We start from the raw sequence: 27,840 nt of genomic DNA, 5'->3' as shown, positions 1-27,840 counted from the left end.
GAAGAGTTACTCATGAAAAGCCCAGAGGACCGGATGAGACGGTACCAGAGGACTGCAGGAGCTTTGTAGTTCCACCACTTGGGCAATTTTGGAGTTGAGAGGTTTCAACCTGCAAAATGTCCGTTCTCCAGGGTTATTACAGGATTTTTGTGGAGTGCTGTGGGCTAACTCCACGGGGAGAGAATCAGCCCTGTGGGGAGATGGCCTGAGGGGGCTGCAATACCTTTTTGGATTTTAAAGCTCCCTTTAGCTTCTTTAAGGGAGCTGGCCTTTGGTCAGACTCCCTTTAGGTAAGTGTTAACCTTAAGCCCTGCATTATAGCAGGAGCTTTATTGTACTATATTTTGTTATAATTGGTTGTTTTGCGGGATGGGGAGCAGGGAGAAGATTAGTTTTAAAGGTGGTTATTGTACAAGTAGGTTGAAGCTGCTAAGGGAAATAACATCTGACCATAGTGTGTGGGTGTGGTTATTTGGAGTGAGGGAGGACGGAGGTGGGTGTTGCTTGTGATTGAGAGGCCAGTACTGGGTCAGGGATCCCATAAATTGAGGGGTATGGGAGGCATGGCAGTGGGAGCAGGTGGCATTGTGGAAGGAGGTGGAGATACAGGCAGGTCGGCTCTTTTCCAACCTGCGTCCCATGCCACGACACAATAGTGGTGGGTCTAGGTTATTAAACCCACCTCTGACACTGATGTTGTGCAATGTCATGTCCATTAATAATAAGACCTCTACACTGCAGTTATTTTGCAGCGCATGACTGAGACCTGGGTGAGGGAGAACGAGACAGTCATTGGTATTATGAAATGCTAGGAGATGGCAGTGAAGGCCGCAAAGAAGAGTTACTGTGCGACCTCCATTACATCTCCTAGCTCTTGCCCAGCATAATTGTTCAAAATAATTAGATCTCTTACAGTGAGGGAAAAAAGTATTTGATCCCCTGCTGAATTTGCCCATTTGCCCTCTGACGAAGAAATGACCAGTCCATAATTTTAATGGTAGTCTATTGTAGCTGTGGGAGACAGAATAACAACAGGAAAACCCCCAGAAACCCAGAAGACAAAAGTCAGAGATTGATGTGCATTATAATGAGTGAAACAAGTATTTGATCCCTTTGCAAAAGATGACTTAGTAGTTGGTGGCAAAACCCTTGTTGGCAATTACAGAGGTCAGACATTTCTTGTAGGTGGCCACCAGGTTTGCACACATCTCAGGAGGTATTTTGTCCCACTCCTCTTTGCAGATCTTCTCCAAGTCAGTAAGATTTTGAGGCTACTCGAACCTTCAGCTCCCTCCACAGATTTTCGATGGGATTAAGGTCTGGAGACTGGCTAGGCCACTCCAGGACCTTAATGTGCTTCTTCTTGAGCCACTCCTTTGTTGCCTTGGCCGTGTGTTTTGGGTCATCGTCATGCTGGAATACCCATCCTCGACCCATTTTCAATGCCCTGGCTGAGGGAAGGAGGTGCTCACCCAAGATTTGACAATACATGGTCCCGTCCATCATCCCTTCGATGCGGTGAAGGTGTCCTGTCCCCTTAGCAGAAAATCACCCCCAAAGCATAATATGTCCCCCTCCATGTTTCACGGTGGGGATGGTGTTCTTGGGGTCGTAGGCAGCATTCCTCCTCCTCCAAACACGGCAAGTTGAGTTGATGCCAAAGAGCTCGATTTTGGTCTCATCTGACCACAACACTTTCACCCAGTTCTACTCTGGGTCATTCAGATGTGCATTGGCAAACTGCAGACGGGCCTGTACATGTGCTGTATTGAGCAAGGGGACCCTGCGGGCTCTGCAAGATCTCAGTCCTTCACGGCGTTGTGTTACCAACTGTTTTCATGGTGACTATGGTCCCAGCTGCCCTGAGATCATTGACAAGTTCCCCCCGTGTAGTTCTGGGCAGCTTCATCACCGTTCTCATGATCATTGCAACTCCACAAGATGAGATCTTGCATGGAGCCCCAGACCGAGGGAGGTTGACAGTTAGGGTTGTCACCTTCTCACCAAGCTGCTTGGCAATAGTCTTGTAGCTCAGTCCAGCCTTGTGCAGGTCTACAATCTTGTCCCTGACATCCTTGGACATCTCTTTGGTCTTGGTCATGGTGGCTAGTTTGGAATCTGACGGATTGATTGCTTCTGTCGACAGCAGAACCCTAACCCTAATCTGGCTGGTTGATAGGGGATCAAATACTTATTTCACTCATTATAATGCACATCAATCTCTGACTTTTGTCTTCTGGGTTCCTGGGGGTTTTCCTGTTGTTATTCTGTCTCTCACAGCTACAATAAACCTACCATTAAAATTATGGACTAGTAATTTCTTCGTCAGAGGGCAAATGGGCAAATTTAGCAGGGGATTAAATACTTTTTTCCCTCACTGTACATCCCTATCAGAGGGATTCCAAAATGTCAATAATCTGGTCATTAGCTGGGAGGCCTATGCGAGCTTTTTTGCAGATAAAATCTTGTTGCTCTGCCAAGACCTCCCCATCAACATTGACGCAATAAGTGAACTGGAGGCCCCTTGGATCAATATTGGACCAATTCAGCCAGCTTTCCCAGACCAATGTCAACAGGATCCTCGGTGCTGTGAAGCCCACCACTTGTCTCCTAGATCCATGCCTGTTGCGGCTGGTCAAGGCCAGTGGTGATGTGGTATGGGCGGAGCCTGAGGAGGGTGGGGTTTGGAGAGGGGAGAGACTTCAATGCTATGGAGTCCAACTGCCAAAACGGCCATTTTCTCCGGGGTGAACCGATCTCTGCCGGCTGGAGATCAGTTGTAATAGCAGATCTCCAGCTAGTACCTGGAAGTTGGCAACCCTAGGGTGAGGGGATATGTAACATTAAGGCAGCCCCTAGGGTTGCCAGGCCCCTCTTTGCCACCGGCGGGAAGTTTTTGGGGCGGAGCCTGAGGAGGGCGGGGTTTGGGGAGGGACTTCAATGCCATAGAGTCCAATTGCCAAAGTGGCCATTTTGACGTTGACCAGCTGCGTTTATGCTTCAGTCTCATCATCTTTCTGGAAGAAATAAAAAAAAGTCATTGTACTTACCTTTAAAGGACTTTCCAGGTTGAAACTGACCATCTGTATTGGTAGCTCTTTAGCTACACTGTATCTTTGTATACATTTTGTTGCATGTATCTCTATTATTGTTGGCTTCTTGCACTTGTAAATAATAACATTGCAATATTGTCGAAGGCTTTCACAGTCAAGAGTTCATTGGTTCTTGTGACCGTGTGCTGTGTGACCGTGGTCTTGGTATTTTCTTTCCTGACATTTCGCCAGCAGCTGTGGCCGGCATCTTCAGAGGAGTAACACTGAAGGGCAGTGTCTCTCAGTGTCAAGTGTGTAGGAAGAGTAATATATAGTCAGAAGGGGGTTGGGTTGAGCTGAATCATTGTCCTGCAATGATACTTTTTTTGATACTTTTTGCAGGACAATGATTCAGCTCAACCCAACCCCCTTCTGACTATATATTACTCTTCCTACACACTTGACACTGAGAGACACTGTCCTTCAGTGTTACTCCTCTGAAGATGCCTGCCACAGCTGCTGGCGAAACATCAGGAAAGAAAATACCAAGACCACGGTCACGCAGCCCGGATAACCTACAAGAACCAATAACATTGCACTTTTGCATAATTAGTGTGAGCTGAATACTATTTTTTCACTCCACTAGCCTACTTAGTATCTGGTGCTTATTTTTGCTAAGCGCTACCTGGAGGTTGGCAACTCTAGCTGCCCCGTTGAATGCCTGCCTTCCATGCTAATTGCACGGCACCCACAGCAAGAACACACAAAAAAGCGCTAACTGGAAAAAAAAAAGTCCTGCTTTTCAGAAACAAAACTGCTGGTCGTAAAGGCTTCTAAGATGCTTCTCTCCAGCCTTCCCAAAGGCTCCTCCCGTTTCCTAGCAGCCCTTCTCTCCCCACCGTACTTATAAAGTTATTACAAAGTGACCTTGGGAATGGTTCCTCTCCCCCCCCTCCTCCTCCAGCATCCGGGCACTCGAAGCATTAAAGCGCAGTCACTGCGCCTGCGCGGAGAGCCCGTAGCCGCTTCGACCTCTACCGCTGCCGGGTAAGTAGGTAGGCCGAAGGGGGTCGCCGGGCATCCGTCTCCATCGGCGCCTCCCGCCTCCCTCCCGGGCTCGGCGGCGGCCTCTTTGCAGCGCCCCGACCTCTCCTTTGTCTCCCCGCAGCGAGCCAGGAGGCCCAACCCGCCACCGCCAGACCTCCCGCCGCCGCCCCTTGCAGCCCCCCGGCAGCAGCAAGCCCGAAGCCGCCACCCTCCATTAATCATGTTCGCCTGTGCAAAGCTCGCCGCCGGCTCGCCTGCGTTGGTGAGTTGGGGTGTGGGGGGGTCGCTGCTATGGGGCAGCAACTGCACTCTTGCAATGGGGGGGATATGCCTTGGGGCGCCTCCTCCACCTGCCTGCCCCCTTCCTCGCTTCCTTCTCTCGCTGTTCTCTCTCTTTCCCCTTGGGCTGTGCGGGTTCGGGTTTATGCCTTCCCTGGGAGGCCTAGCGGTTCTGGCTTTGCTGCAGGCCTTTTTCCCGCCCTACCGGACTGCTACGTGTTAAGAGTCTGCTGCAAGCAAAGTCTATTCTGCTGCAAGCAAAGTCTTTTTTATTGTTATTATTGTTTTGTTTGCTCCCTCCCTCTACACCTTTAATTAAAATTAAATCAGGTCTGCTGCAGAAGTGGCGGAGGTTGAGCTCCTGCCACGAGAAGAGGCCGGTGTGGGAATCCGTGACCTTTACCGGGCAGGCAATCCAAGGACGTGAACAGGCCGCCATTCATTCATTCGTTGGGCCTTGGTTAGCTTGCGGGAATCGCAGCCTGTCCGTCTGTATGCCTGTTGGAAGCTATTGAGCCTGCAGCGCTGCACCCTTTAGGGACGTAGAATAGAGCAAGAGTGCAGTGGCACCTTAAAGACTAGCATAATTTATGGCAGGGTATGAGCTTTCCCCTTTGGGGAAGGGTGTTCCTTGGGTGTGGGGGATCCACTTTGCTTTGCCGGTGGTCTGAATTGCTTAAATGAACATTTGGTTGCTTAGTTTGGTTGCTAGTCAAGGATCCTGCTCTACTTGTTTTTGCAAAATATTTTTTTAAAACCCCTGGGGTTAGTATGACCTGAAGGTCATTGAGACAGGCGCCGTGTGCAGTAGAAATCAGGTACCCCTGCTACAGGGACCCATACTTCTCGCCTGTGACATCACCAGCAAGAACATGAGGCTTCCTCTGCAGTGCATGTTTTACAGAGTGTATGTAAAGCTCTGAGAGCCAGCGTGGTGTAGTGGTTAGGAGAGGTGGAGTCTGATCTGGAGAACTGGGTTTGATTCCCCACTCCTACACATGAAGCCAGCTGGGTGACCCTGGACTTTTCAGAGTTTTCTTAGATCTCTTTCAACCCTGCCTACTTCACAGGATGTCTGTTTTGGGGAAGGGAAGGTGGTTGTAAGCCGGTTTGATTCTTCCTTGAGTGGTAGAGAAAGTCGGCATATAAAAACCAACTCTTCTTCTCCTCTAATGTGAGGTACAGGCTTGCTTGTAGGAAATGTTAGCAATCTCTGTTGGGAAACTGACAATATTTGTATGTTTCCTGAGAAAACTATTTAACCTTTCTAACATAAACCTGTGAAGATTGGTATCTCAGCTCCTTATTACAGATCTCTTATGGGAAAGGAGAGAGGTAAGAGCAGAATGTGATTTGTTTTAAGCACATTTGCCCCCAGCAAAAGCTCAATATGCCTATGGACTGTGCTTTTTTTTTTAACTTCCTGTGGGGACAAGAAGTTGCAACTGACCTGTAGAAGAAGTGTTCTTGTCAACCCATAGTTGCCAACAAGGAATGTCAGACTTCAGAGACAAGAGGTCTTAATGACTTGAGAGCCAGTGTGGTGTAGTGGTTAAGAGTGGTGGTTTGGAGCGGTGGACTCTGATCTGGAGAACCGGGTTTGATTCCCCACTCCTACACACGGAGCCAGCTGGGTGACCTTGGGCAAGTTACAGCTCTGTTAGAGCTCTCTCAGCCCCACCTACCTCACAGGGTGTCCGTTGAAGGGAAGGTGATTGTAAGCTGGTTTGATTTTGCCTTAAGTGGTAGAGAAAGTCGGCATATAAAAACCAACTCTTCTTCTTTTGCGCTGACATTAACCGTGTCCAGTGTAGTTAAGCTGTCTAGAGGTAAAAATGTCCTCTTATCAAATGTAGGGGGGGGGGTTGGTTATGAGGAACAAGGATTGTAATCTGTGGGTGGAATCGCTGTTCTGTGATTCTATAGAGCATGTCACTGTTCTTGGAAAACTGCATAACTGTGGTCATATCTTGGTGTGCTTTCACTCTTTTCAGATGCGTGCGGGGTCAAGAATCCTGTACAGACCAATTTCTGCCTCGGTGTTGTCTAGGCTGGAAACCAGGACTGGCGAGGTACCTTAAAACAATTCTGTAGCTTCCAATCCTTAAAACTATCTGGTGAGCTTGTGTGTTCTTGTCCTAGTTACCATAATTCACAACAAAATATCAAACTAGCTCTGGTTGAGGCCTTATGTTGAAAAGCTAATTTGGGGAGAGGGGATTTAACTGTACATGTTTCACTTATTATTGCAATAAGGTGTCTAAAAGAACTTTAGATGTAGGCTTGTAACTGCTGTTCAAACAACTAGGGTTGTATTAATGCTCTAGCATTTCTCCAAGGGACATGGAACTACTAATGTCTGATTCCTAGTCAGCCTTTCATCCAGGTACATTGCCAGGGGACAACCCCCAAGTTCTTATGTGTCTCCAGGCCACTTAAATAGAAAGTTATTTCTAAAAGCCTCCTGCAAACTAGAGAATTATAAATGGTTTTCCTGTTGTAAGTGCTGTAGAAAAATGTGAAGACCATCATGGAGGAGGAAATAGCTTTCTCTTAGTAGCTCCCAGCACTGAGGAGGATGATTTCAAGCTGATAAAAAGCTGTCAGTCACAATAATAACTTCACATTTCATACTTCCTATTTGCAGGCTTGCTTGCCCTTTAGCCAGAGTTTCAAGGTATCTCCTGGAAGAAAATGGGACGAGATGAAGTTTAAGTCCTTTTGTTATTGACAAACCGTGTAGAACTCTGGACTAACCTTAATTTTCCTCTCTCCTTTCGAAGGGCAACACGACTTTCCTTACTGGACCTCAGGATACCAGCAGTCAGTTAGCACTAAGGAAGTTTCAAACTAGTGCTGTCAGCAGGGACATAGACACGGCTGCCAAATTTATTGGTGCTGGTGCTGCTACAGTAGGAGTGGCTGGTTCTGGTGCTGGTATCGGAACAGTCTTTGGGAGTCTAATCATAGGCTATGCCAGGTAACCCATCCTTGACTTCTAACTGCCTGTATTTTTTTGCGTAGACGGATGTTGCAGTTACTGTGCTAGGTATTCAAGCACTGAATTGCTGGTGATGCCACTGGACTTTCCAGTCAACTGTACTCTATGTAGTGTGGTGTAGTGGTTGAGAGTGGTGGTCTCTGATCTGGAGAACCGGGTTTGATTCCCCACTCCTCCACATGAGTGGTAGATGCTAATCTCGTGAACCGGGTTGGTTTTGCCACTCCTACACATGAAGCCAGCTGGGTGACCTTGAGCTAGTCACCGCTCTTAGAGCTCTCTCAGCCCCACCTACATCACAGGGTGTCTGTTGTGGGGAGGGGAAGGGAAGGAGATTGTAAGCCGGTTTGATTTTGCCTTAAGTGGTAGAGAATGTCGGCATATAAAAACCAACTCTTATTATTATTATTACAACCTCTCTTTTGCTACCTCTTTTGGCCTTGGCGAAGCTGATGGGTAGAGAGAGCTAGAAACAACTGTGCAGAGCTATGGCAATTCCATGTATTTGCCTCTTACATGACAGCAGTTCAGATGTTGGTGCTTTGGAATGGTATGGAAGAATGCAGGTATTGCTTACCTGGGGACAATTCCCTTATTCCGCTCCATTAAGCTTGGTAAATCTTAAAACAGGTCTACACAAAAGTACACCCTGTTTTGTTCTCTGGGGCTTACACCTAGGGAAGTGCACTTAGGATTGCACTGTAAATCCCAGGCAGGTGTGAGAAACTTTGCATCTTGCATGAAGTCAATTACAATAATCTGTTGCGTATATTAAGATATAGAGTGGGTTCCATCCAGCTTTTTGCTCACTCTCCCCCAGTTCCTTTAGCTGGCCTTTGCTTTTGTTTCCCCACACACACACACAAACACACACACACACTCCTTCTTCTCCACCCCTTACCTGTTTGTCTATCCTCTACTGAATTTTAGAATGTATAAGGTTTTAAATATCATGGTACGTATTTTAAACAATCAATTTATCTCTTGGGAGCCGCCGTGAGCCTGACTGCAGTCAGGAAACAGCGGGGTATAAATTAATAAAATAAAAATAAATTAAAATGAAACAGCTGGTTGGATCCACCCCATTGGCACTAATGAACAATGTAGGCTGCTTTGGGGCTCCCTTGGGGAGAAAAGGGGGTATAAATTCAGGCAATAAAGGATTTTTAGAAAATCTTTTGCTCTATCCGGCAGAGTCTTTAGAACAGAAACTCCTCCAGTCTTATATGGATAGTTTTTGCAGACTTTGAGGCTTCCCCTAATATAGTAAAGGGAGGCTTCTGTTTGAGAAGATTCTCCATGCATATGCAAATAGGAATAATTGATGGGTGTAACAGTGGCACTAGATAGTCTAAGGAAATACCTAGAAGTTTGTTTTCAGTAGCTTTTCCACTCAGTCTCACCTAATCTTCCCACACACACACACACATTTTCCACGTGGTTTTATTCATGCAGGTCCTGCCATTGCCCCAGCATAGCTTTTTGGGCAGTCGGAAGGGACCCTGCTCTTTCTTTTTCTAACAGCAGAAAGGTTGGTTGGGCCTGTGTTTTGCATGCAGTTCAAGCTTCTCTTGATTTTTGCACAGACATAATAGTGAAACATTTGAATCTAAAGTTGTAGACAAGTGCTGCATCAGGAAATTGAGCGAGAACCTCACGGTTCCATTTGAGAGGGGGATACACAGGGAATTACTAACCTCTTTGTAAGAGACCCTGAATACTTGGTAAATAGAAGGGTGGGATGTAATTCTAAGTGTACCCACCAGCTTCTTCCCCAGATTTGAGTGGGTTTAGGTTGGTTTGGGGTTTACAATTTTGTCTTATGCTTCTTCATACTTACCAAATGGAAGCTTTGAATGGCCACCATGTACTTTCCAGTCTGTTTCCTTCCATCTCCTAGGGAGTTCTGAATGTTGCAATTGTGATCTTGTTCAGACATGTGTTGAATTATCACAGCTCTGTGATCCAGCCCTGCATGGGGCTTCTGATTAAGCACGTATGTAATTGTTTTGCTCTGTAACTAAAGGCGACTTGGGCTTTTCATTGTGAAGTTACTAAAATCTAAACGGATACATCCACTTCCTTTTACTGTTCATACGTTAAAATGTCTCATACACTTTTCTGTTCTAGAAATCCTTCTCTGAAGCAGCAGTTATTCTCGTATGCTATTTTGGGATTTGCCCTCTCAGAAGCTATGGGTCTGTTCTGTCTGATGGTTGCTTTCCTGATCCTGTTCGCCATGTGAAGAGAACTGCTGAACCTCTGGCATTAGTGAACTACCAATGTGATTCTGTGTACTCGGGCTCAGAAATTGTTTATCATGGAAACGTATGCTACGTCCAAAGCAGTTTAATTAAAGATGGTAACGAGTTTAAACTCGGGCTGTGGCCTGTAATTGACTGTTGGCTTCTTTCTTTCCTTCCCCCTTGAGCAGCAGAGTGTGGATGGTCTGTCCAGAGAATTCTAGTTCTGTTTTGCCTTGAAAGCTTTTAAAACCCAGGTTAGGAAAAATCCTGTGCTAGTAAACTTTAATGGAGCAGCATTATAGATGTTGTCAGTTCACCCTGGGCTTATTCATGTGTGGCTTTAAAAGGCAGTGTGACCCAGTGAACCTGGCAGCAAAAGCTGTAAGTAATGTTCCTGGTAGGAGTATTCTCAGCTTAACCCTGCCCCCCAGTCCTAATTAATGCTGAATTACAGCCTATGTTATGCTTTATCAGAATTGTGAGTATAAAAGGGTTAAATCCCTCTGCCTACACATCCCTGATTGGAAGTGGGAGCCCCCTGGATTGCTGTGACTCTGCTCTTAAAGATAAATTTGTCTAGTTGGATCCTAAGTGGATTTAGGAAAGCTGCTATTCTCTCAGGCACACAACTAATCCTCCATTTACAATACAGTCACTGGAATAAATACTAGGGAGTATGCACTATTGAATGTCCTGGCACTGTCAGTTCGAAGACATAGGATTGTGCTGTTAGATAAAGGGAAAGACTAAAGTGATGCACAAATATTTGGTAAGAACTTAAAAAACAAATTTCAAGAATTTGATACCTAGTGTTCAGTGGGAAAAAACAGATATGTCTGTTTTTTAATAGGAGTATGCTGTTCACAGGAATGGCTGGCCTTTTCATAAATGCGTGTACACATGAAATTGCTTTATTCAAAGACAGTGTCTACTCTGACTGGCAGCTGCTCCCCAGGTTCTCAGGTGGAGGTATTTCATGTGGTTTACTAACAGGAGATGCTGGGGCTTGAATCTGGGACCTGCATGCAAAGCAGATACTCTACCCCTGAGCCACAGATTCTCCCCATATTTACCATCCAAGTTAAAAGCTATGTCTGTGTAAGGTAAGGGGCATAAGAGAGGAATGGTCAAGTATAGGTTCATAAACCCTGAAATTGGTAAGATTGAATTAAATTGAACATTTAAGAGTTTCATGACAGAACTATCAAAGCAGCAGAACAGGTCTAGTTTTCATTTGTGAAGCAGACCATTTTTGCTTAATTTATACTGCACCTTTCTCAGTGGGGACCTAGAGCAGCTTACATCATTGTGGTATCCTCAATAAAACCTGTGAGGTAGGTTAGGCCCAAGACGGAATGAGAATTTGAACTTGGGTCTGCCAGATCCTAGCCTGCCATTAGTATTTACTCCTATCCATGAAACAGATGCCAGAAAAATTTCCCATTATGTCTAAGCTCTTGCCTTAGAATTCTTATTTGGACCCAAAGAATAGGATGGCTTAATTGTATATGGTAGACTGATAAAACGGTCAGTGCATGCTCTGAGGTAAAGGGGGATCCTTTAAATAAAACAGTTCATCGTTGTGGTCTTTGTGCAGTCCCACATGGGACTGCAGGCGTAGGCCTGCTGCGGAGAAGGACTTTCCAAAACTTTATAGAAGATTCATGAAACGCAGTACTCCCCCCTCCTCTCCATCTCGCGCTAGCGTTTTCCTGCTCAAATGGGCACATGACGGGGATGGGGAGAGCACTCATCCCTCAGTTCTCTGCCACCGTGAGGAGAGGAACTTCTCTGAAGCTTTTTTGATAATTTTTACCTCAAGAGTCCGGATTTTGGCATAGTCTCTGGTAAAGATGCCTTTGTTTTGAAAAATGTACCGAATGCGGTACAAAGATGGCGCAGGCCACGATTCCTGTCTGTTTTGTTTGGAGGAGGCACGTAACACGGGAGCGTGTAGTGCCTGTAAATCTCATGCCAGGAGCCCAGCATGAAAGGGCTGCGCGTTTAAAGGCAGCTCTGTGGGAACATGCCTTGAAGGTCCTCAGCAGGAGGAACACCAAAATCTGTCTGAGAAAAGGAGTGAAAGCTCCATCCGTTCTGTCCACCCCACCTCCGCTTCAGCCGAAAAGGCTTCCCTGGCTCAGGGCAGGCCTTTGTCTGCGGAGTTCCATGCATGTTTGCACAAAAGGCCATTAGATGAACAACAGTTACAGCAACAGTGTTTTATTTTCTCTTAAACATAAACGAGTTTATTTAATACTGTAACAGTTTCAGTGATGTTCATAAGCGTAATGGTTTCAGATAGGTACAGTTCTTTTTCTTACTGTAAAGTGTGAGGGTCTCTGTCTTTGTGTCTCTGCTTTCCATCACCTGCGGTGTTATCAGTGAACTCGTAAAAGCAGTTCACACCTTCTGGTCTCAGGCGCCAGGCCTGATGGCCCATGTATCTTCCCCCCCGCTGTTCTTCCTGCCAGTACTCCCTCAGGCCGGTGCGGCCTTGGAAGTGTGATAGCCGCACCAGACTTCCTGGGATCCGTCTGATGTTTTGTATTATGCCAAGCTTGTAACTTCCCATAACAATAAGTGTGAACCCCAGTGCCCCAGTGCCCTGGAGTCAATATATTCTGTAAACCCGTATAGCCCCTCACTTGCAACTTTCTACCTGTGCCTGTCTCATCTCCTGAAGGCTTCAATAAATCTATTGTTTCTGTATCAACGTCTGAGCAACTGATTTGGAGAAGCAAACTCAGAGAGGGGGATCTCTCACATTAAGTTGCAAGTCCTTGCCTCTCGGACTGCAGCTGTACCGCTTTGGACAGAATGTCAGCCGACGAGGACACCACCCCTATCCCCGATGCCCCCAAGGAACCGGACGAGCCGGAGAAGCCGGACCCGAAGGAGGAGGGAGCCAAGCCAAAGAAACCGAAGGGTCGTGCCCCCGACCAAGATCGGGACGAACGTCCCCGGGGGCTTACTTATTGGCTGGACTCTCCCAAGGGCTGGTCGCTCTCGCGGACTGCGGCGAAGGATCGCCGGTTGGCCTTCCCCAGCACGGGACTCGAAGGGGACCCGGCCCGCAAAGAGGCCCTCATGGAGGAAGAACGAAAGCAGTGGCAGGAAGACCGCCGGGCTATGCAGGAGCAGATGGAGATCATGCAACGCGTAATGGGTGAGATGGCCACGACCCTAGATGCGCTGAAGTTGCAACCTCCAGCCGGTGCTCCCCCAGACGGGGCGCCGGTAGTTCCGCCCGCAACCCCTGCCCCCCCGGCCCGTCGGGACCTGAAAGTCACGTATGACGGGTCGGGAGACCAGTTGACCTTTTTTATGGTCCAAGTAGACATTTTTATGCGGGAACAAGGCCGAACCTTCGTTTCTGAGGAGTCCCGGGTGCAGTACGTGGCTTCCTTACTGCAAGGGGAGGCGGCTGCCTGGATGGTGTTGCAGTATGAACTCCGCTCGCCGGTGCTGCGAACCCTGGACGAGTTCATGGTAGCACTCCGAAACCGTTTTGAGGACCCGACTCTGGGTGAGCGGGCTAAAGCCTCCCTGATGCAACTGCGCCAAGGGACTAAGTCGGTGGCGCAGTATGCAAGTGAGTTCCAGTCACTGGCTAGCCGAATTCTGGACTGGAGTGAAGCTACCTTGGTACAATGTTTCAGGGAGGGTCTCAACCCAGACCTCCAACATTGGGCCTTCATGCAAGGGAACCCCCCGGATGTGGAAGGTTGGGTTCGCCATGCTGCTGACATCGAGAATCGCAAACAACTCCTGAACTTGTCCAAGCAACGGCTTGGGCGAGACCCCAGGCCCCGAGGTGACCGTAGCCGGGAACTCCGGCAAGGGGGTGGCGGGGGTCTCTCGGCCGCGGAACGCCGCAAGCGGTTCGAGGCCGGCGCCTGCCTGATCTGCGGGGGAAAGGGTCACTTTGCATCGCAATGCCCCTCTCGCTCAGGCCGTCCGACCCCCCCCCGCCAAATCCAAGCCGAGCCGACGAAACCGGCCGCCGACAGCCAGCCTCGCCGCAGAAGTGGACCACTGAGCCGGCGCTCCGGCGCACCCTCCGCTCTCCACGCGCGCCCCCAGGATGGGGCATCCGACTCTACGGGCCCATCGGGGTCTCGGATTACAAATACCGTCTTTGATTCGGACGGCTCCCCGGAAGCCACCACCCCGTCCCCCTCTTCCAGCGAGGAGGAAGAGTGGGAACAGCCGGCAAAAAACGCCGTCGGTCTGCTGTAGAGGGGGCTCCGCAGCAGACCGTCCCTATCGTTGTGCAAGGAGCTCCACCGATGGTAAGCGCCCAAGAGGACAATGTATTTGTGCGTGTTCATCTGTCCCTACCCAAAGGGGGTCCCCCGTTAGAGGTCCCCGCGTTGGTCGACTCGGGGTGTGCCCGCACCATGATAAATGAGGAAACTGCTAAGAAGTTGGGTGTCCGGCGCAAGCGGCTTCCGGGACCCCTCCGTTTTTCCCAAATGGACGGGAGTGACTTTAAACGGGGCCCTGTGACCCACAGAACTGCAGCCGTGATTATGTCCGTGGGGGAACATTGGGAACGGTTGTATTTCACCATCGCCCCTATTGTGACCCCTGTGGTGTTAGGGATGAACTGGTTAAGGGGACACAATCCCTCCATTGATTGGGTTAAACGGGTGCTTTCCTTCCCCGAAAACCCCTGTGGGTTGCATGACAAGGAACGGGTACTCAGAACTCCAGCCGCCGCACTGGTAGGGTCCCCCGCCCCAGTCGCTCCTCAATTACCCTCTGAGTACTCGCAGTTTACTGATGTTTTCGATGTTAGAGAGTGCGACGAACTGCCTCCCCACAGAGAAACGGACTGTGCCATCGAGATTGTAGGGGAAGGCAAACTGTCTAAGGGAAAGGTTTACCCCATGAGCCCTAGTGAAAAGACTGTATTGCGAGACTATCTGGATGTCAATCTGGCGAGGGGTTTCATACGCCCCTCCAAGGCTCCTTATTCAGCCCCAGCTTTCTTTGTAAAGAAAAAGACGGGAGATTTAAGACTGTGTATTGACTTTCGCAGACTGAACGCAGTCACCCAGTCTAATGCTTACCCCCTCCCTCTTATTCCTGACCTTCTAGCACAATTAAAGGAGGGCCGAATCTTCACCAAACTGGACTTGGTAGAAGCCTACCACCGCATTCGCATCAAAGAAGGAGACGAACCCAAAACGGCCTTTTCCAGTTGTTTTGGGATGTTTGAGTACCTGGTCATGCCGTTCGGACTTTCGGGGGCTCCGAGTGTCTTTATGCAATTAATTAATGAAGTGTTGCATGATTTACTGTTTCGGGGGGTGGTGGTATTTCTCGATGACATTCTTATTTACTCTGAGACCATGGAAGAACATGTGCGCCTAGTGCGAGAAGTGCTCCAGCGGCTGCGGGAGCACAAACTGTATGCTAAGGTGTCCAAGTGTGAATTCCACCAACCTTCTATTACATTTCTGGGGTATGTGATTTCCCACCAAGGGTTGGAAATGGACCCCGCCAAGGTCCAGGCGGTGCGGGACTGGGAAACCCCCACTACCCGCCGCCAACTTCAACAGTTTTTGGGGTTTGCCAACTTTTACCGGAATTTCATTCCCAACTTTGCCCAAGTTGCGCTTCCCCTCACTGCCCTGTTGCGTACCAAGGACAGGGGGGCTAGCGCCGCACTCCCCTCAGCCCGTCTGCAATGGTCTCCCCAGTGCCAGCAAGCTTTTGAACGTTTAAAGCTACTTTTTTCATCCGAACCCGTTTTGGCTCACCCGGATTGCACCAAGCCCTTCGTGGTGCAGGTGGATGCCTCGGATGTAGCCATGGGCGGGGCCCTATTGCAGAGGGATGAGGGGGGACGGTTGAGGCCATGCGCCTACTTCTCCAAGAAGTTTTCCCAGTCCGAAATCAACTGGGCCATTTGGGAGAAGGAGGCAGCAGCGGTCAAACATGCCCTTACCATATGGAGACACTTCTTGGAGGGGGCCGAGCTGCCGTTCGAAGTGTGCACTGATCACAAGAATCTTGAGGCTCTCAAGGGAGCTAGAAAACTCAATGCCAAACAAATTCGGTGGGCCCAATTTTTTGCAAAATTCCGGTTCACCCTCAAACATGTCCCTGGCAAAGAAAATGCCCTAGCTGATGCTTTGTCACGACTTCCCCAGTATCGCAACGATTTCGATCGCCCCGTCGACTCCCTGTTCACTCCCGAACAGCGAGGGGAAGTCCCTGGCTTGGCCGTCACCACCCGATCCCAAGCCCGCCAGCCGGAGACCCCCCCTACGCTCAAAGGTATCCCGGAAGCTTTCCAACAGCGACTCCGGGACGCCTCCTTACAGGAGGAGGAGCACCATCTCCTCCCCACTGGCTTGGAACGAACCAACACTTGGTGGGTGCAAGGGGGGAAACTCTATGTCCCATCTTCCCTTCGCAAAGAAGTATTGGGACTTGTACATGGGGCCAGGCTAGCGGGTCATTTTGGTTTCGTAAAAACGCTTCACCTGGTTCGAAGGCAATTCTGGTGGCCCGGTATGAGATCTGATGTAGAGTTGTATGTGCGCAGCTGCCCCACCTGCGCCACAGCCAAGAAACGGATGGGAAAACCCCCGGGGCTTCTCAAACCGCTTGAGAACCCCTCCCGTCCCTGGGAAGTCATCGCCATGGATTTTATCACCGACCTACCTCCAAGTCGGGGGAAAACGGTTCTCTGGGTTATCACAGACCTCTTTTCCAAACAGGTTCATTTCGTTCCATGTGCAGGTCTTCCTTCAGCCCAGGGCTTAGCTAAACTGTTCATCACGCACGTCCTCAGGCTACACTCGATCCCGAGGAAGGTCCTCTCCGACCGGGGGGTCCAGTTTGTTGCCAAATTCTGGCGGGCTTTCCTAAAGTTAATGGGAGTGGAGGAACAGGGCCTTTCTTCCGCCTATCACCCCCAAACGGATGGTCAAACGGAACGAGTAAATGCGGTAGTAGAATGTTATTTGCGTTGCTATGTAAATTTCCACCAGGACGACTGGGTCGACCTGCTGCCATTTGCCGAATATGCGTACAACAATGCGCCTCATTCCTCTACCGGCTTTAGTCCCTTCCAAGTTATATACGGGACGGATTTTGGCCCTTTCGGTTCTGCCCCCGTCTCGCCAGAGCTCCAGTCTACCCCTGATCTTCAGGAGTGGATTCAGGTGGTTAAATCCACCTGGCCATGGTTGCTCAAAAATCTGGAAAGGGCAAAAAGCAAGTACAAGGAACAAGCAGACAAACACCGGTCTCCGGGATGGGAACTCAAGGTGGGGGAGCAAGTCTATTTGTCCACCAAAAACCTCCGCTCTCTTCGCCCCTGCAAAAAACTGAGCGACCGTTATGTAGGACCTTTCCCCATTACCAGAGTAATCAACGAGGTTACCGTGGAACTGGGTCTCCCTAAGACTCTCAAGGGAGTTCATCCAGTTTTCCATATAAGCCTCCTCAAACCTTATGTAGCAGCTCCCCAGTTCCACCCCCCTCCCGCTCATGAGATTCCTACCGTAGTAGGAGGGGATACCCATTTGGAAATATCCAAGGTTTTAGATTCCAAATGGAAGAAAGGGAAACTGTTTTACTTTGTTCGCTGGAAAAACCTTGGCTCCGCTCATGACGAATGGGTGGCCGCACCCCACATGGCAGCTCCTCGCTTGGTCCGAGAATTCCACCTCGCTTATCCCGATAAGCCTCGTCCTCTCGGAGGGGGGCCTTAAGGGGGGCAGAATGTGAGGGTCTCTGTCTTTGTGTCTCTGCTTTCCATCACCTGCGGTGTTATCTGTCTTTGTGTCTCTGCTTTCCATCACCTGCGGTGTTATCAGTGAACTCGTAAAAGCAGTTCACACCTTCTGGTCTCAGGCGCCAGGCCTGATGGCCCATGTATCTTCCCCCCCGCTGTTCTTCCTGCCAGTACTCCCTCAGGCCGGTGCGGCCTTGGAAGTGTGATAGCCGCACCAGACTTCCTGGGATCCGTCTGATGTTTTGTATTATGCCAAGCTTGTAACTTCCCATAACAATAAGTGTGAACCCCAGTGCCCCAGTGCCCTGGAGTCAATATATTCTGTAAACCCGTATAGCCCCTCACTTGCAACTTTCTACCTGTGCCTGTCTCATCTCCTGAAGGCTTCAATAAATCTATTGTTTCTGTATCAACGTCTGAGCAACTGATTTGGAGAAGCAAACTCAGAGAGGGGGATCTCTCACATAAAGTTTGTTAAATAGACCTAGCCACAAAGCCTTATTTTCTCACTCGCCACTTAGGCTGATAACTTCCACACAGTTTAATTTCCTAACCTACTACTTAGGCTGATAACTGTCCCTCACGCTCTGCAGCACCTCACTCAAGGATACAGCTACCATCCAGCCCCCCTCTTCCTTACCCTACAGGTCTGCATTTGAAATCACAGCAACATACATATAAAAGCACATTAAAACCTAGAAATAAAATATTTACATACTGAAAACACAGATAGAAATCAATTACAAGCCAATTGTTCCATGCATATTAAAAGGGCAACACAACAGGTGCAATGTGTCAGGATCAGAGGAGCATGCCTATTAGGTGCTGTGGAACACTTGCAGGATGCTGCTGCTGCAAGTCATCTTGTTTGTGGGCTTCCTAGAGGCACCTGGTTGGTCACTGTCTGAACAAACTGCTGGACTTCATGGACCTTGGTCTGATCCAGAATGGCTTTTCTTATGTTCTTAACGCCACCAATGACTGACAAGGGGAGCCTGTGTATGCCAAGGCAGTATACCTGTGATCCAGAGTGCCAACTCTGGCTTGGGGAAACGATTGGAGATGTAGGTGGGGCGCTTAGGGAAGTGATGGAGCTCAACAGGGATGTGATGCCAGAAGGAGGGGCCGTAGCTCAGTGGCAGAGCATCAGCTTGAGCATGCAGAAGGTCCCAGGATCAATCCCTGGCATCTCCAGTTAAAGGGACCAGGCAAGTAGGTGATGTGAAAGACCTCAGCCTGAGATCCTGCAGAGCCGCTGCTGGTCTGAACAGACAATAATGACTTTGATGGACCAAGGGTCTGATTCAGTATAAGGCAGCTCCATGTAAATCCACCCCCACCCCCCAAAAAACTTCCATTTCCTTCAGGGGAACAGGTGTAATTCCAGTTGCAAACGGACCCGCAATCCGTTTGTGAGCATTTCAGGTGAATCTGGGGGAGCTGCTCCCACAAAAGTTTCCTTACAGGCAGTGACAGACTTGCCAGGGTGTCAGCTAGCCCAATGGCAAGTGGTCCCCTGATGAAATGGGCCCCCTTAAACATTAGGCAATATGTTTAAAATGTTAATGACCTTTTAATAGCTTGAAAATATAACTGATTTATTTAAAATTATTTATTTTTAAAAAATTAAAATTAAAAATTATAACAAATTGTCCAGGGATTTGTGTGAATTGTTCTAGTTCATGAGAATCTGTATGAACTGTTTTTTGTACTATGCCTATTAAAGGTTATTGAAAAAAAACTGTATTTACATTTAGTATCTACTGTATACTGCCAGTAATATGTACACTGTAAAGGTAAAGGTCCCCTGTGCAAGCACAGGGTCATTCCTGACCCATGGGGTGACGTCACATCCTGACGTTTACCAGGCAGACTTTGTTTGCAGGATGATTTGCCAGTGCCTTCCCCAGTCATCTTCCCTTTACCCCAGGGGTGGGGAACGTCAGGCCCAGGGGCCGTTTAAGGCCCGCGAAATCATTTGGTCTGGCCCTTCATGGGTCCTGGCAGATCTCTAGCTCAGAAGGATCTAAGACTGGTGATCCACCCTCTCCAGCGGACAGGAATAGCCTCTAATCAAGGCAGATGTGAGTTTGTTTTGCCAAGAAAAGGAACCTTTTCCCCCCTTGCAGAAGAGTCGTTAGCTATGGAGCTGCTAGGACTGCCCAAGAAACTGTGCTAACCCTTTCCCACCCGGGCCAGGGAGAAACGTATTCCCTCTGTACTACAAGAGGGCTGGGGACGGAAGTGGCGACAATGGAGGGGTTAAAGGGGGCAGGGCCAGAATGTGGGGGGAGGGGTAAATTCTTAGCCAGTGTGTCCTCATTTCATCCCTGCAGGTGGAGGTGCTGGCTGTAGAATCTGGTCCCAACCATATGGAGCAGGAGCAACTCCGGCGTGGGGCTGGACGGCTATGCCCGGCTGGTGCAACAGACCATCCTGTGCCACCAGGTGGACAAGTGCGCCACTGGTTGGATGCCTGCCTGCTTGCCCACTTGGGGGGGGTGGTCATCTGGGGCAGAGCTGCCTGCTTGGGGCTTGGCCGGCTAATTTTTAAGTTGATAATTTTGTATGGCCGGTGAATGATGTTATAAATATCCAAATGGCCCTTGGAGGGAAAAAGGTTCCCCACCCCTGCTTTACCCCCAGCAAGCTGGGTACTCATTCTACCGACCTCGGAAGGATGGAAGGCTGAGTCAACCTTGAGCTGGCTATTTGAAGCTGACTTCCATTGGGATCGAACTCAGGTCGTGAGCAGAGCTTGCACTGCAGTACTGTAGCTTACCACCCTGCGCCACGGGGCTCTTATGTACACTGTAATAATGTGACAGCCAGATAGATTTCCGTTGAATATGGAAGATCCATTTAAGCAGTCTGATTTAATAAGTTTGTAATAACCTATTTTCCTTTCTGTAAGTGTATTGACAATGTATTAGGACAGCAAGAGATTAGCTTGTTGCTGGGCAGGATAACTCTGTGTGTGTGTGTGTGTTGAGTTACTAGGGGGAAAATGTCTGCCTGGATACTAGCTAGCAGAGTGTGTGTGTAAGTAGAGGAAAAGTCATGGAAAGTCATGTTGAACGATAAACAAGAGCTGAAACCGGGGAAAAGCTGTTGCAGCTCTTGAGGCTCCAGACAATGTTAAACAACCAGATAGGCGTGGAATGTTGACACGTCCTGTCAAAGCATGGAAATGTAATAAAAGTTCTCGCCCCAGTATAGTCGGGGCCCAGTTATTTTGCTTGCTAGATCGACTGGGTGTCCGGCAGGAATAAAACTGTTTTTCTTGATAACGATCTCTGGGTCTCTTCCCCCACCCCACGAACCCCGGTTTCCGCTACAATAACTAAAAATATATATACATTTATTTTGCTAAAATATTAATTGTACCTTTTCCCATTTACATATTTTTGAAACTTTTATTTACTTATAAAAATTAAATGGTAGCCTTATGGTTGTGGGTCTCCTGGCAACCGATATTTTTAGACCCGGCCCGCTACTGCTTACAGGCTGAACGTGCCCTCTAAACGTTTGGGGCTATAAATCCGGTTTATGGGATTTCCCCCCGCATCCATCCGTTCCCCGCCGCAGGCTCTGAGCGCAGCCGCAGCCCGTTCGGTGATTTCCGGACGCTCTAAGCCTCTTCGGCTCTTTCCGACCCTTCCAGGGCAGCCGGCGGCCCCGCCCCGCGGACGCAGCCCTGTGCGACCACGTGTCATTCCCCTCTTCCTTCTCGCCTGCCCTCCCTCGCTCCTCTCGCGTCACGTGACCGTATCGTCTCCTTCGCCGGGGAGGAGGGGGGGGGGAAGATGCGAGTGGGAACATCAAACGAGATGTGTCAGTGAGTTCCCGCGAGATGTGACGGAAGCCTGTGGGGGACGCGGGCTTTAATGTGCGGTTCGGCCGGCGGTCGTGTGAGGGGTGAGTGAGTGGCGGTTCCCCTTTCCCCTGTGGTGAATAACGGCAGAGGCGGGGTGAGGTCGGCCCTCTCGCCCGGTCCGGAGGCTCAGGCCGGGCGTGGCCGGAGCCTTTCACCGGGACGCGGCCTGAAGCGCAAGCAAGACGGGGCCCTGCTTGGGCAGGAGGAGAGGTGGGGGAGGCTGGAATATGGCGCCTCCGGTGCTGCCGTCAGAAGGCTTTTTTTTTTTCCCTCCACCCTGCTAGCCGTGCAACGGTTTGCGGCCGCGGGGAGCCCCGTTATGCGGCCCGCCTGGCTTGCCCGTGCAAACCCACGCCGCCCTTGGGCCTCCACCCACAGCATCACTGGGAGGAACCGCATGGAAGGACAGGATCCCCCCACAAGCCACGGGCTGTAGGAAGGGAGGCGGGGAAGCGCCTTCTGGTCCGTGCATGCATGGCTTGCTTCCCCCCCTCCTCGTCACTGTATCAATAATTTGCTTCCCCGTCTTTCCCCCCCCCCCCAGTGTTAACATCAAAGAGAGAGGAAAGGCGCTTCCCTGTTTTATTCTTCACCTCAATGCCCTATAGTTCTATTGGTTGTAGGGATTTTTCTCATGTATACTGTAGCTTTGGTTGTGGGGATGCTCGCCCCAGTGATGGTAGCAATAGAAGGTGAGCATCCCCACAACCAGTGCTATAGTGTAGGAAGCCATCACTTCCGTCCTTCCCTCTTTTCATTGTATCAATAATTTGCTTCCCCATCTTTTTTCGCCCAGTGTTAACATCAAAGAGAGAGGAAAGGCGCTTCCCTGTTTTATTCTTCACCCCAATGCCCTATAGTTCTATTGGTTGTGGGGATTTTTCTCATGTATACTGTATCTTTGGTTGTGGGGATGCTCGCCCCAGTGATGGTAGCAATAGAAGGTGAGCATCCCCACAACCAGTGCTATAGTGTAGGAAGCCATCACTTCCGTCCTTCCCTCTTTTCATTGTATCAATATTTTGATTCATCTTTTTCCCCCCAGTGTTAACATCAAAGAGAGAGGAAAGGCGCTTCCCTGTTTTATTCTTCACCCCAAAGCCCTATAGTTCTATTGGTTGTGGGGATTTTTCTCATGTATACTGTAGCTTTGGTTGTGGGGATGCCCGCCCCAATGATGGTAGCAATAGAAGGTGAGCATCCCCACAACCAATGCTATAGTGTAGGAAGCCATCACTTCCGTCCTTCCCTCTTTTCATTGTATCAGTAATTTGCTTCCCCATCTTTTCCCCCCCAGTGTTAACATCAAAGAGAGAGGAAAGGCGCTTCCCTGTTTTGTTCTTCACCTCAATGCCCTATAGTTCTATTGGTTGTGGGGATTTTCTCATGTATACTGTAGCTTTGGTTGTGGGGATGCTCGCCCCAATGATGGTAGCAATAGAAGGTGAGCATCCCCACAACCAATGCTATAGTGTAGGAAGCCATCACTTCCGTCCTTCCCTCTTTTCATTGTATCAATAATTTGCTTCCCCATCTTTCCCCCCCCCCCCAGTGTTAACATCAAAGAGAGGAAAGGCGCTTCCCTGTTTTATTCTTCACCTCAATGCCCTATAGTTCTATTGATTGTGGGGAGTTTTCTCATATATACTGTAGCTTTGGTTGTGGGGATGCTCACCCCAATATTGGTAGTGTAGCGGTAAACGGGTTCGTGGGGGAAATAGAGACCCGAACCGTTATTTCAAGAAAACAGTTTATTCTGGCAGCTGCGACCCAGAGGCCCTAATGGGCAGAAATCTCTGTGTCCCGATTGTACTGAGGAAAGGATATTTATCCAAATTCAAGTTATGACGGTACATCAACATTCTGTATATATCTGATTGTATTACAGACAGAAAGGCGACTCAGTACAGTTGCAGTTTCGTCCAGTTTCTCCTATCATTGTTTATAGTTCACTCTGACACTCCATGACTCTTAACCCACTTACTTAAAGCACACAGAGAGCATGCCTGTATTAGGTAGACATTCCTTCCCCCAGCTTCCCTAGCAGTCTGGATGCCAATTATTACCGGGAGATCTTTTGGGCCACTGTTACATTCCCCCCTTGTGAAGAATGTCCCTGCTAAGGGCATATTAATCACACTTACACCTTTAAATCATCATGACTATACAGAGACATAAGAGCAGTGACAGCTTTCCGTTCCACCATACTTTCTATCACAAAATACACATTCCAGAAGGTGAGCATCCCCACAACCAATGCTATAGTGTAAGAAGCCATCACTTCCGTCCTTCCCTCTTTTCATTGTATAAATAATTTGCTTCCCCACCTTCCCCCCCCCCCCGTGTTAACATCAAAGAGAGGGGAAGGGTGCTTCCCTGTTTTATTATTCACCTAAATGCCCTATAGTTATATCAGTTGTGGGGATTTTTCTCATATATACTATAGCATAGTGTACATGAGAAATGCTCACCCCCAATGCTGGTAGCAATAGAAGATGAGCATCCCCACAACCAATGCTGTAGTGTGGGAAACCGTCTCTTCCCTCCCTCTTTTCCTCTGTTATACTTGCAATGCAGACAGTGTATAAATAGATGGGGGGGGGGGGCAGAGAAACAGTATGCAAGCATCCTTCCCTCCATTCACTTTAACTTCCTACAGTTAATTTGATTGTGTGGTTTTTTTCTCTTCATAATGTTCCCCTTATCAATACTGGGGATGGAGGAAGGAAGTGGAGCGGTCTAGAACAAGGGTATGTGTAGTACACTGAATGAGGATGATGAGTGGAATGAATGTAGAGCAGTAGCCGTGTTAGTCTGTTGTAGCAAAATAAAAGTACAGTGACATCTTGAAGTCTTAACAACATTAATTTCAATATGAGGTTTCATGAGTCCCAGCTCATTGCCTTAGACTTGAGTGCAGTGAAGCCTGAATTTTGTACCTTCTCTGTTTCCTGCAGAGGGCTTGGGGCTGAGAAAGTCAGATAACTCTTGTTTCACCTACTCTGCTGATTTTTTAAACTGGAGATATGAGAGATTGAACCTGGTACCTTCTACATGCAACACAGGTGTAAATTGAACACTGGTATGTGGAGAAAGATGAAACATTCCCCCATCTATTTGGTGCAGATGTAGGTGGAGAAAGATTAAACATTTTCCCCGTCCATTTGGTGCAGATGTTTATGCCTACTTACATGTATTGATTGTGGGAAGATGAACAACGAGGAAATACAGAGACAACTTCCCTGCAAATCTGAGACCAGTACATCAAGGTGGTGAGGACATAGATTGTGACAATAGCACCTGCTACCTTTTTGTTCTGTCACTGCTTGGCTCATTAATTAAGAGAAAACCATTGGTTCTCGTAGGTTATCCGGGCTGTGTAACCGTGGTCTTGGTATTTTCTTTCCTGACGTTTCGCCAGCAGCTGTGGCCGGCATCTTCAGAGGAGTAATACTGAAGGACAGTGTCTCTCAGTGTCAAGTGTGTAGGAAGAGTAATATATAGTCAGAAAGAGGTTGGGTTTGAGCTGAATCATTGTCCTGCAAAAAGTAACAAAGGTAATGTGCTAACCATTGTCCTGTAAGTATCAAGATAATGTGCTAATGAGGGTATGGTATGTTAATATGGAACCAATTGTATCCTGAAGTGATCTGTTAATGTGTGAAATCCAAAGCTAATCTGCATGGCTATTGTTGACTGTAGTCTTTGTTAGTCTGGAGGTTTTCAAGACAGGAAGCCAAGCCTTATTCATTAGACTGTGAAAGCCTTCGACAATATTAAGAGAAAACCATTTCTATAAGTTACAGTTCCTGTAAATATCTACCACTGTGATAAATTCAACTCATGTGGGTTGTATCTTTCAGCCTCCTGTTGCCCATTGTTAATTCTGTATCTTCCTTCAAATAACCTCTGAGGGCTTTTCTTAGGCTTGGCTTTTCTTAACCTGAAGTTGCCAGGTTCTGTTACGTGTTCTTTTAAAGAGTTTTAGTTTGGTTATGTTCTATGAAGCTTTGGTGGTCTAGGCAAAGAATGCTCCCTTAATGCAAGATACACTGGGGTGCCTTCTTCAGATGAATTTTTGGAATTCCATTGTCAGTTTTTCTTGCGATGACCATATAATTATAGATAGTAGCTATTTCTAAAGCTGCTTTCTTATCAACATTACACATGGGATGTGAGGGTGATCTGGCAGCGACATCTGTCACCCCATTGATCGCCAGGGTTGATTCGGCTGATCTGGCTGGCTAGGCGGGTGTCCCCTACCTCCCTCACCGCTCCATGTGCGTCCCTCCCGAAGCTGCGCACTCTGTGGAAGAGGACGAACATCCCAGATAGGAGTGTACCGTTCTTCGGTCAAGGGTATACGATAGCTGCGCTCCCCTGCTAGAACCTCCAAACAAGAACATTACACGTGCGTTGATATTTCCATCCACCATTGTGATTGTGGAGAACATAATGTAAAGTAATTGTACACTTAGTGCAGTAATCACTCCTAATGCTGTGAAGAAGACGTTCTCTCTAGATCCAGATAATTTGGTAACTAGCTAAATGTCTGAGAAGTTGATGTATTAAAACCATGCAAAAGAATCTGGCAAATACTCTTGTCACACCCTCCTCCCTAAGTGGATGAGTTAGCGTTGCAAACAGTGGTGTTTTAGACAGAGGAAAGGTAACCTTAGTGTGAGGTGTGAAGGAGAGCATTGTTCAGCTTATGTATTCAGTTGCAACAACAGCTCATATGCTGACATGTAAGGGGACAGGAGACAGAGTAAGTTTGGAAGGGATTTCTTGTTTGAGAAATCCTGACAAACCAGATAGTTTCTTATGGCAAGAAATGTTGTAGACTGTTTCATCAAATGGACTGACACCTGCAGTATCTTGAATACGGACTGTTGGAGAAAAGACATTAAGGAGAAAATACTGTTGGAGAAAAGACATTATTTTGTAGTAATAAAAAAACTACTAACATGCTTTTTTATAAATAAATGTGGCACTGTCAATGTCATGGAATTGTCACATCTGGAGAAAAAACTGCCATCTGAAATCGAGTGCTCTTTAATAAACACCAGAATTTGTATACTACCAGTGTCATAGTCTTTGAAATTCCATAAGTTTCAGAGGGAAAGCGCTAACGTGCTAGTTGCCTGACTGAAATTAGAGTGATGAATGTGCTTAACTGTCGCTAGATTGTATCCACAAGAAGAAGGAATAGCTCCAAAAATATATTAAAAAGTGACTGGACTATGCTACTTGAGACCTCAGGTGTGGGTAAACATGACTGTGGAGGAGCCTTAAAAAACAACAACAGCCCTACACATAGAAAATGAGCCACCCTGATAAATGTCAGCTAACCTACTGTGAAGCAGGGCCACCAAGATGCTGTCAAGTGGCTCTCCCCACCCACTCCCAACCATGGCAGGTATGTGGTATTTGCTGTTTTTAAAAACTGCCACACTGCTTTTCCCCTTCTAGGTGGAAACTCGCAACCCCCGCAGAAGCACATAGGTAAGAGAGCAGTGAGGGCAGCTGGATGCCATTGCAATGTATTCTTTTGCCTGGGCATGAGAGTGGCATGATTCTTAACCACTCCTTGCTCACTTGCTTGTCACCTTTGAGGCAGTCTTGGCAGCTGCGAAATCCCTTTAGGAGGCCCACCACTGCCCAAAAGGAGAGAGGCAGGTGAGCAAGCAGAGGAAGTAGATCCTAGCTGCTTTGCCTTCTGCTTTGGCAGAGGAAGAAGATAGGTAGCGCTTTGCCATTGTTGCTGGAGGAGGAGCCAGTTCAGCCACTGTCCAGAGGGGTCATGGGTTGGTGCTGCTGCATGGTGTCAAGTCATGTATCAGCAGTGGGCCTCATGAGGCCTGTAACAGCTGCCTGGCGATGTGAGTCCCTGTGTGATTTTAAATGATAAGAACATAAAAGCCATACTGGATCAGACCAAGGCCCATCAAGTCCAGCAGTCTGTTCACACAGTGACCAACCAGGTGCCTCTAGGAATCCCACAAACAAGACGACCGCAAGAGTATTGTCCTGCATGTGTTCCAAAGCACCTAATACACTAGGCATGCTCCTTTGATCCCGGAGAGAATAGGTATGCATCATGACTAGTATCCATTTTGACTAGTAGCCATGAATGCCCCTCTCCTCCATGAACATGTCCTCTCCCCTCTTAAAGCCTTCCAAGTTGGCAGCCATCACCACATCCTGGGGCAGGGAGTTCCACAATTTAAACTATTCATTGTGTGATGTGGCAGAGGCCTATATGGAATTGGTAGGTGCCTCTTAAAGGGCTTTTGAGCCTTGCTTGCACTGTTGCTTAGCATGGATGAGTTTTAAAGGTTCTTCTGTCAGGTTTCTAAATTTATGCTCATGCATTAAGGTTGACTGACTAGCACCTTTCAGCCTTTCTGCATTTTTGGACTCACCTGTGAACGAAGGATTCTATGTGAAATACAATTTTAGTCCCCTCCTCACCATTTTTTACATATACATATCTGATACCTTTTTTCCACCTCTCTCCTTCATATATGGAGGTTTGTTTCAATTATGGATTCTATCGTATGTTTCACTGATGAAATTATTTAACCTGATCCTCTGCC

The 27,840-nt window shown here is 48.1% G+C and overlaps 2 protein-coding genes across 3 annotated transcripts in view; both read left to right on the top strand.

The window, feature by feature from the left end:
• Positions 1 to 4,292: 4,292 nt before the first annotated feature.
• ATP5MC3 (ATP synthase membrane subunit c locus 3) lies at positions 4,293 to 9,735 on the top strand. Its single transcript, XM_056861301.1, has 4 exons — positions 4,293 to 4,341; positions 6,353 to 6,430; positions 7,142 to 7,338; positions 9,490 to 9,735. Exons 1-4 carry the CDS (start codon positions 4,300 to 4,302, stop codon positions 9,602 to 9,604), a joined length of 432 nt encoding a protein of 143 aa, XP_056717279.1. The 5' UTR covers positions 4,293 to 4,299; the 3' UTR covers positions 9,605 to 9,735.
• Positions 9,736 to 21,205: 11,470 nt separating this feature from the next.
• ATF2 (activating transcription factor 2) overlaps positions 21,206 to 27,840 on the top strand; it is a 44,426-nt gene continuing 37,791 nt past the window's right edge. For both annotated transcript variants that reach the window (XM_056861084.1, XM_056861083.1), the window contains exon 1: positions 21,206 to 21,282. The gene's annotated coding sequence lies outside the window, so the exon portion shown is untranslated. The remainder of the gene's footprint in view (positions 21,283 to 27,840) is intronic.

The sequence above is a fragment of the Euleptes europaea genome, chromosome 15 (genome assembly GCF_029931775.1).
Source record: "Euleptes europaea isolate rEulEur1 chromosome 15, rEulEur1.hap1, whole genome shotgun sequence".
Taxonomy (NCBI): Eukaryota; Metazoa; Chordata; class Lepidosauria; order Squamata; family Sphaerodactylidae; genus Euleptes; species Euleptes europaea.
Note: the sequence above shows the minus strand (reverse complement) of the source record. Positions and strands in the feature narration are given on the sequence as shown.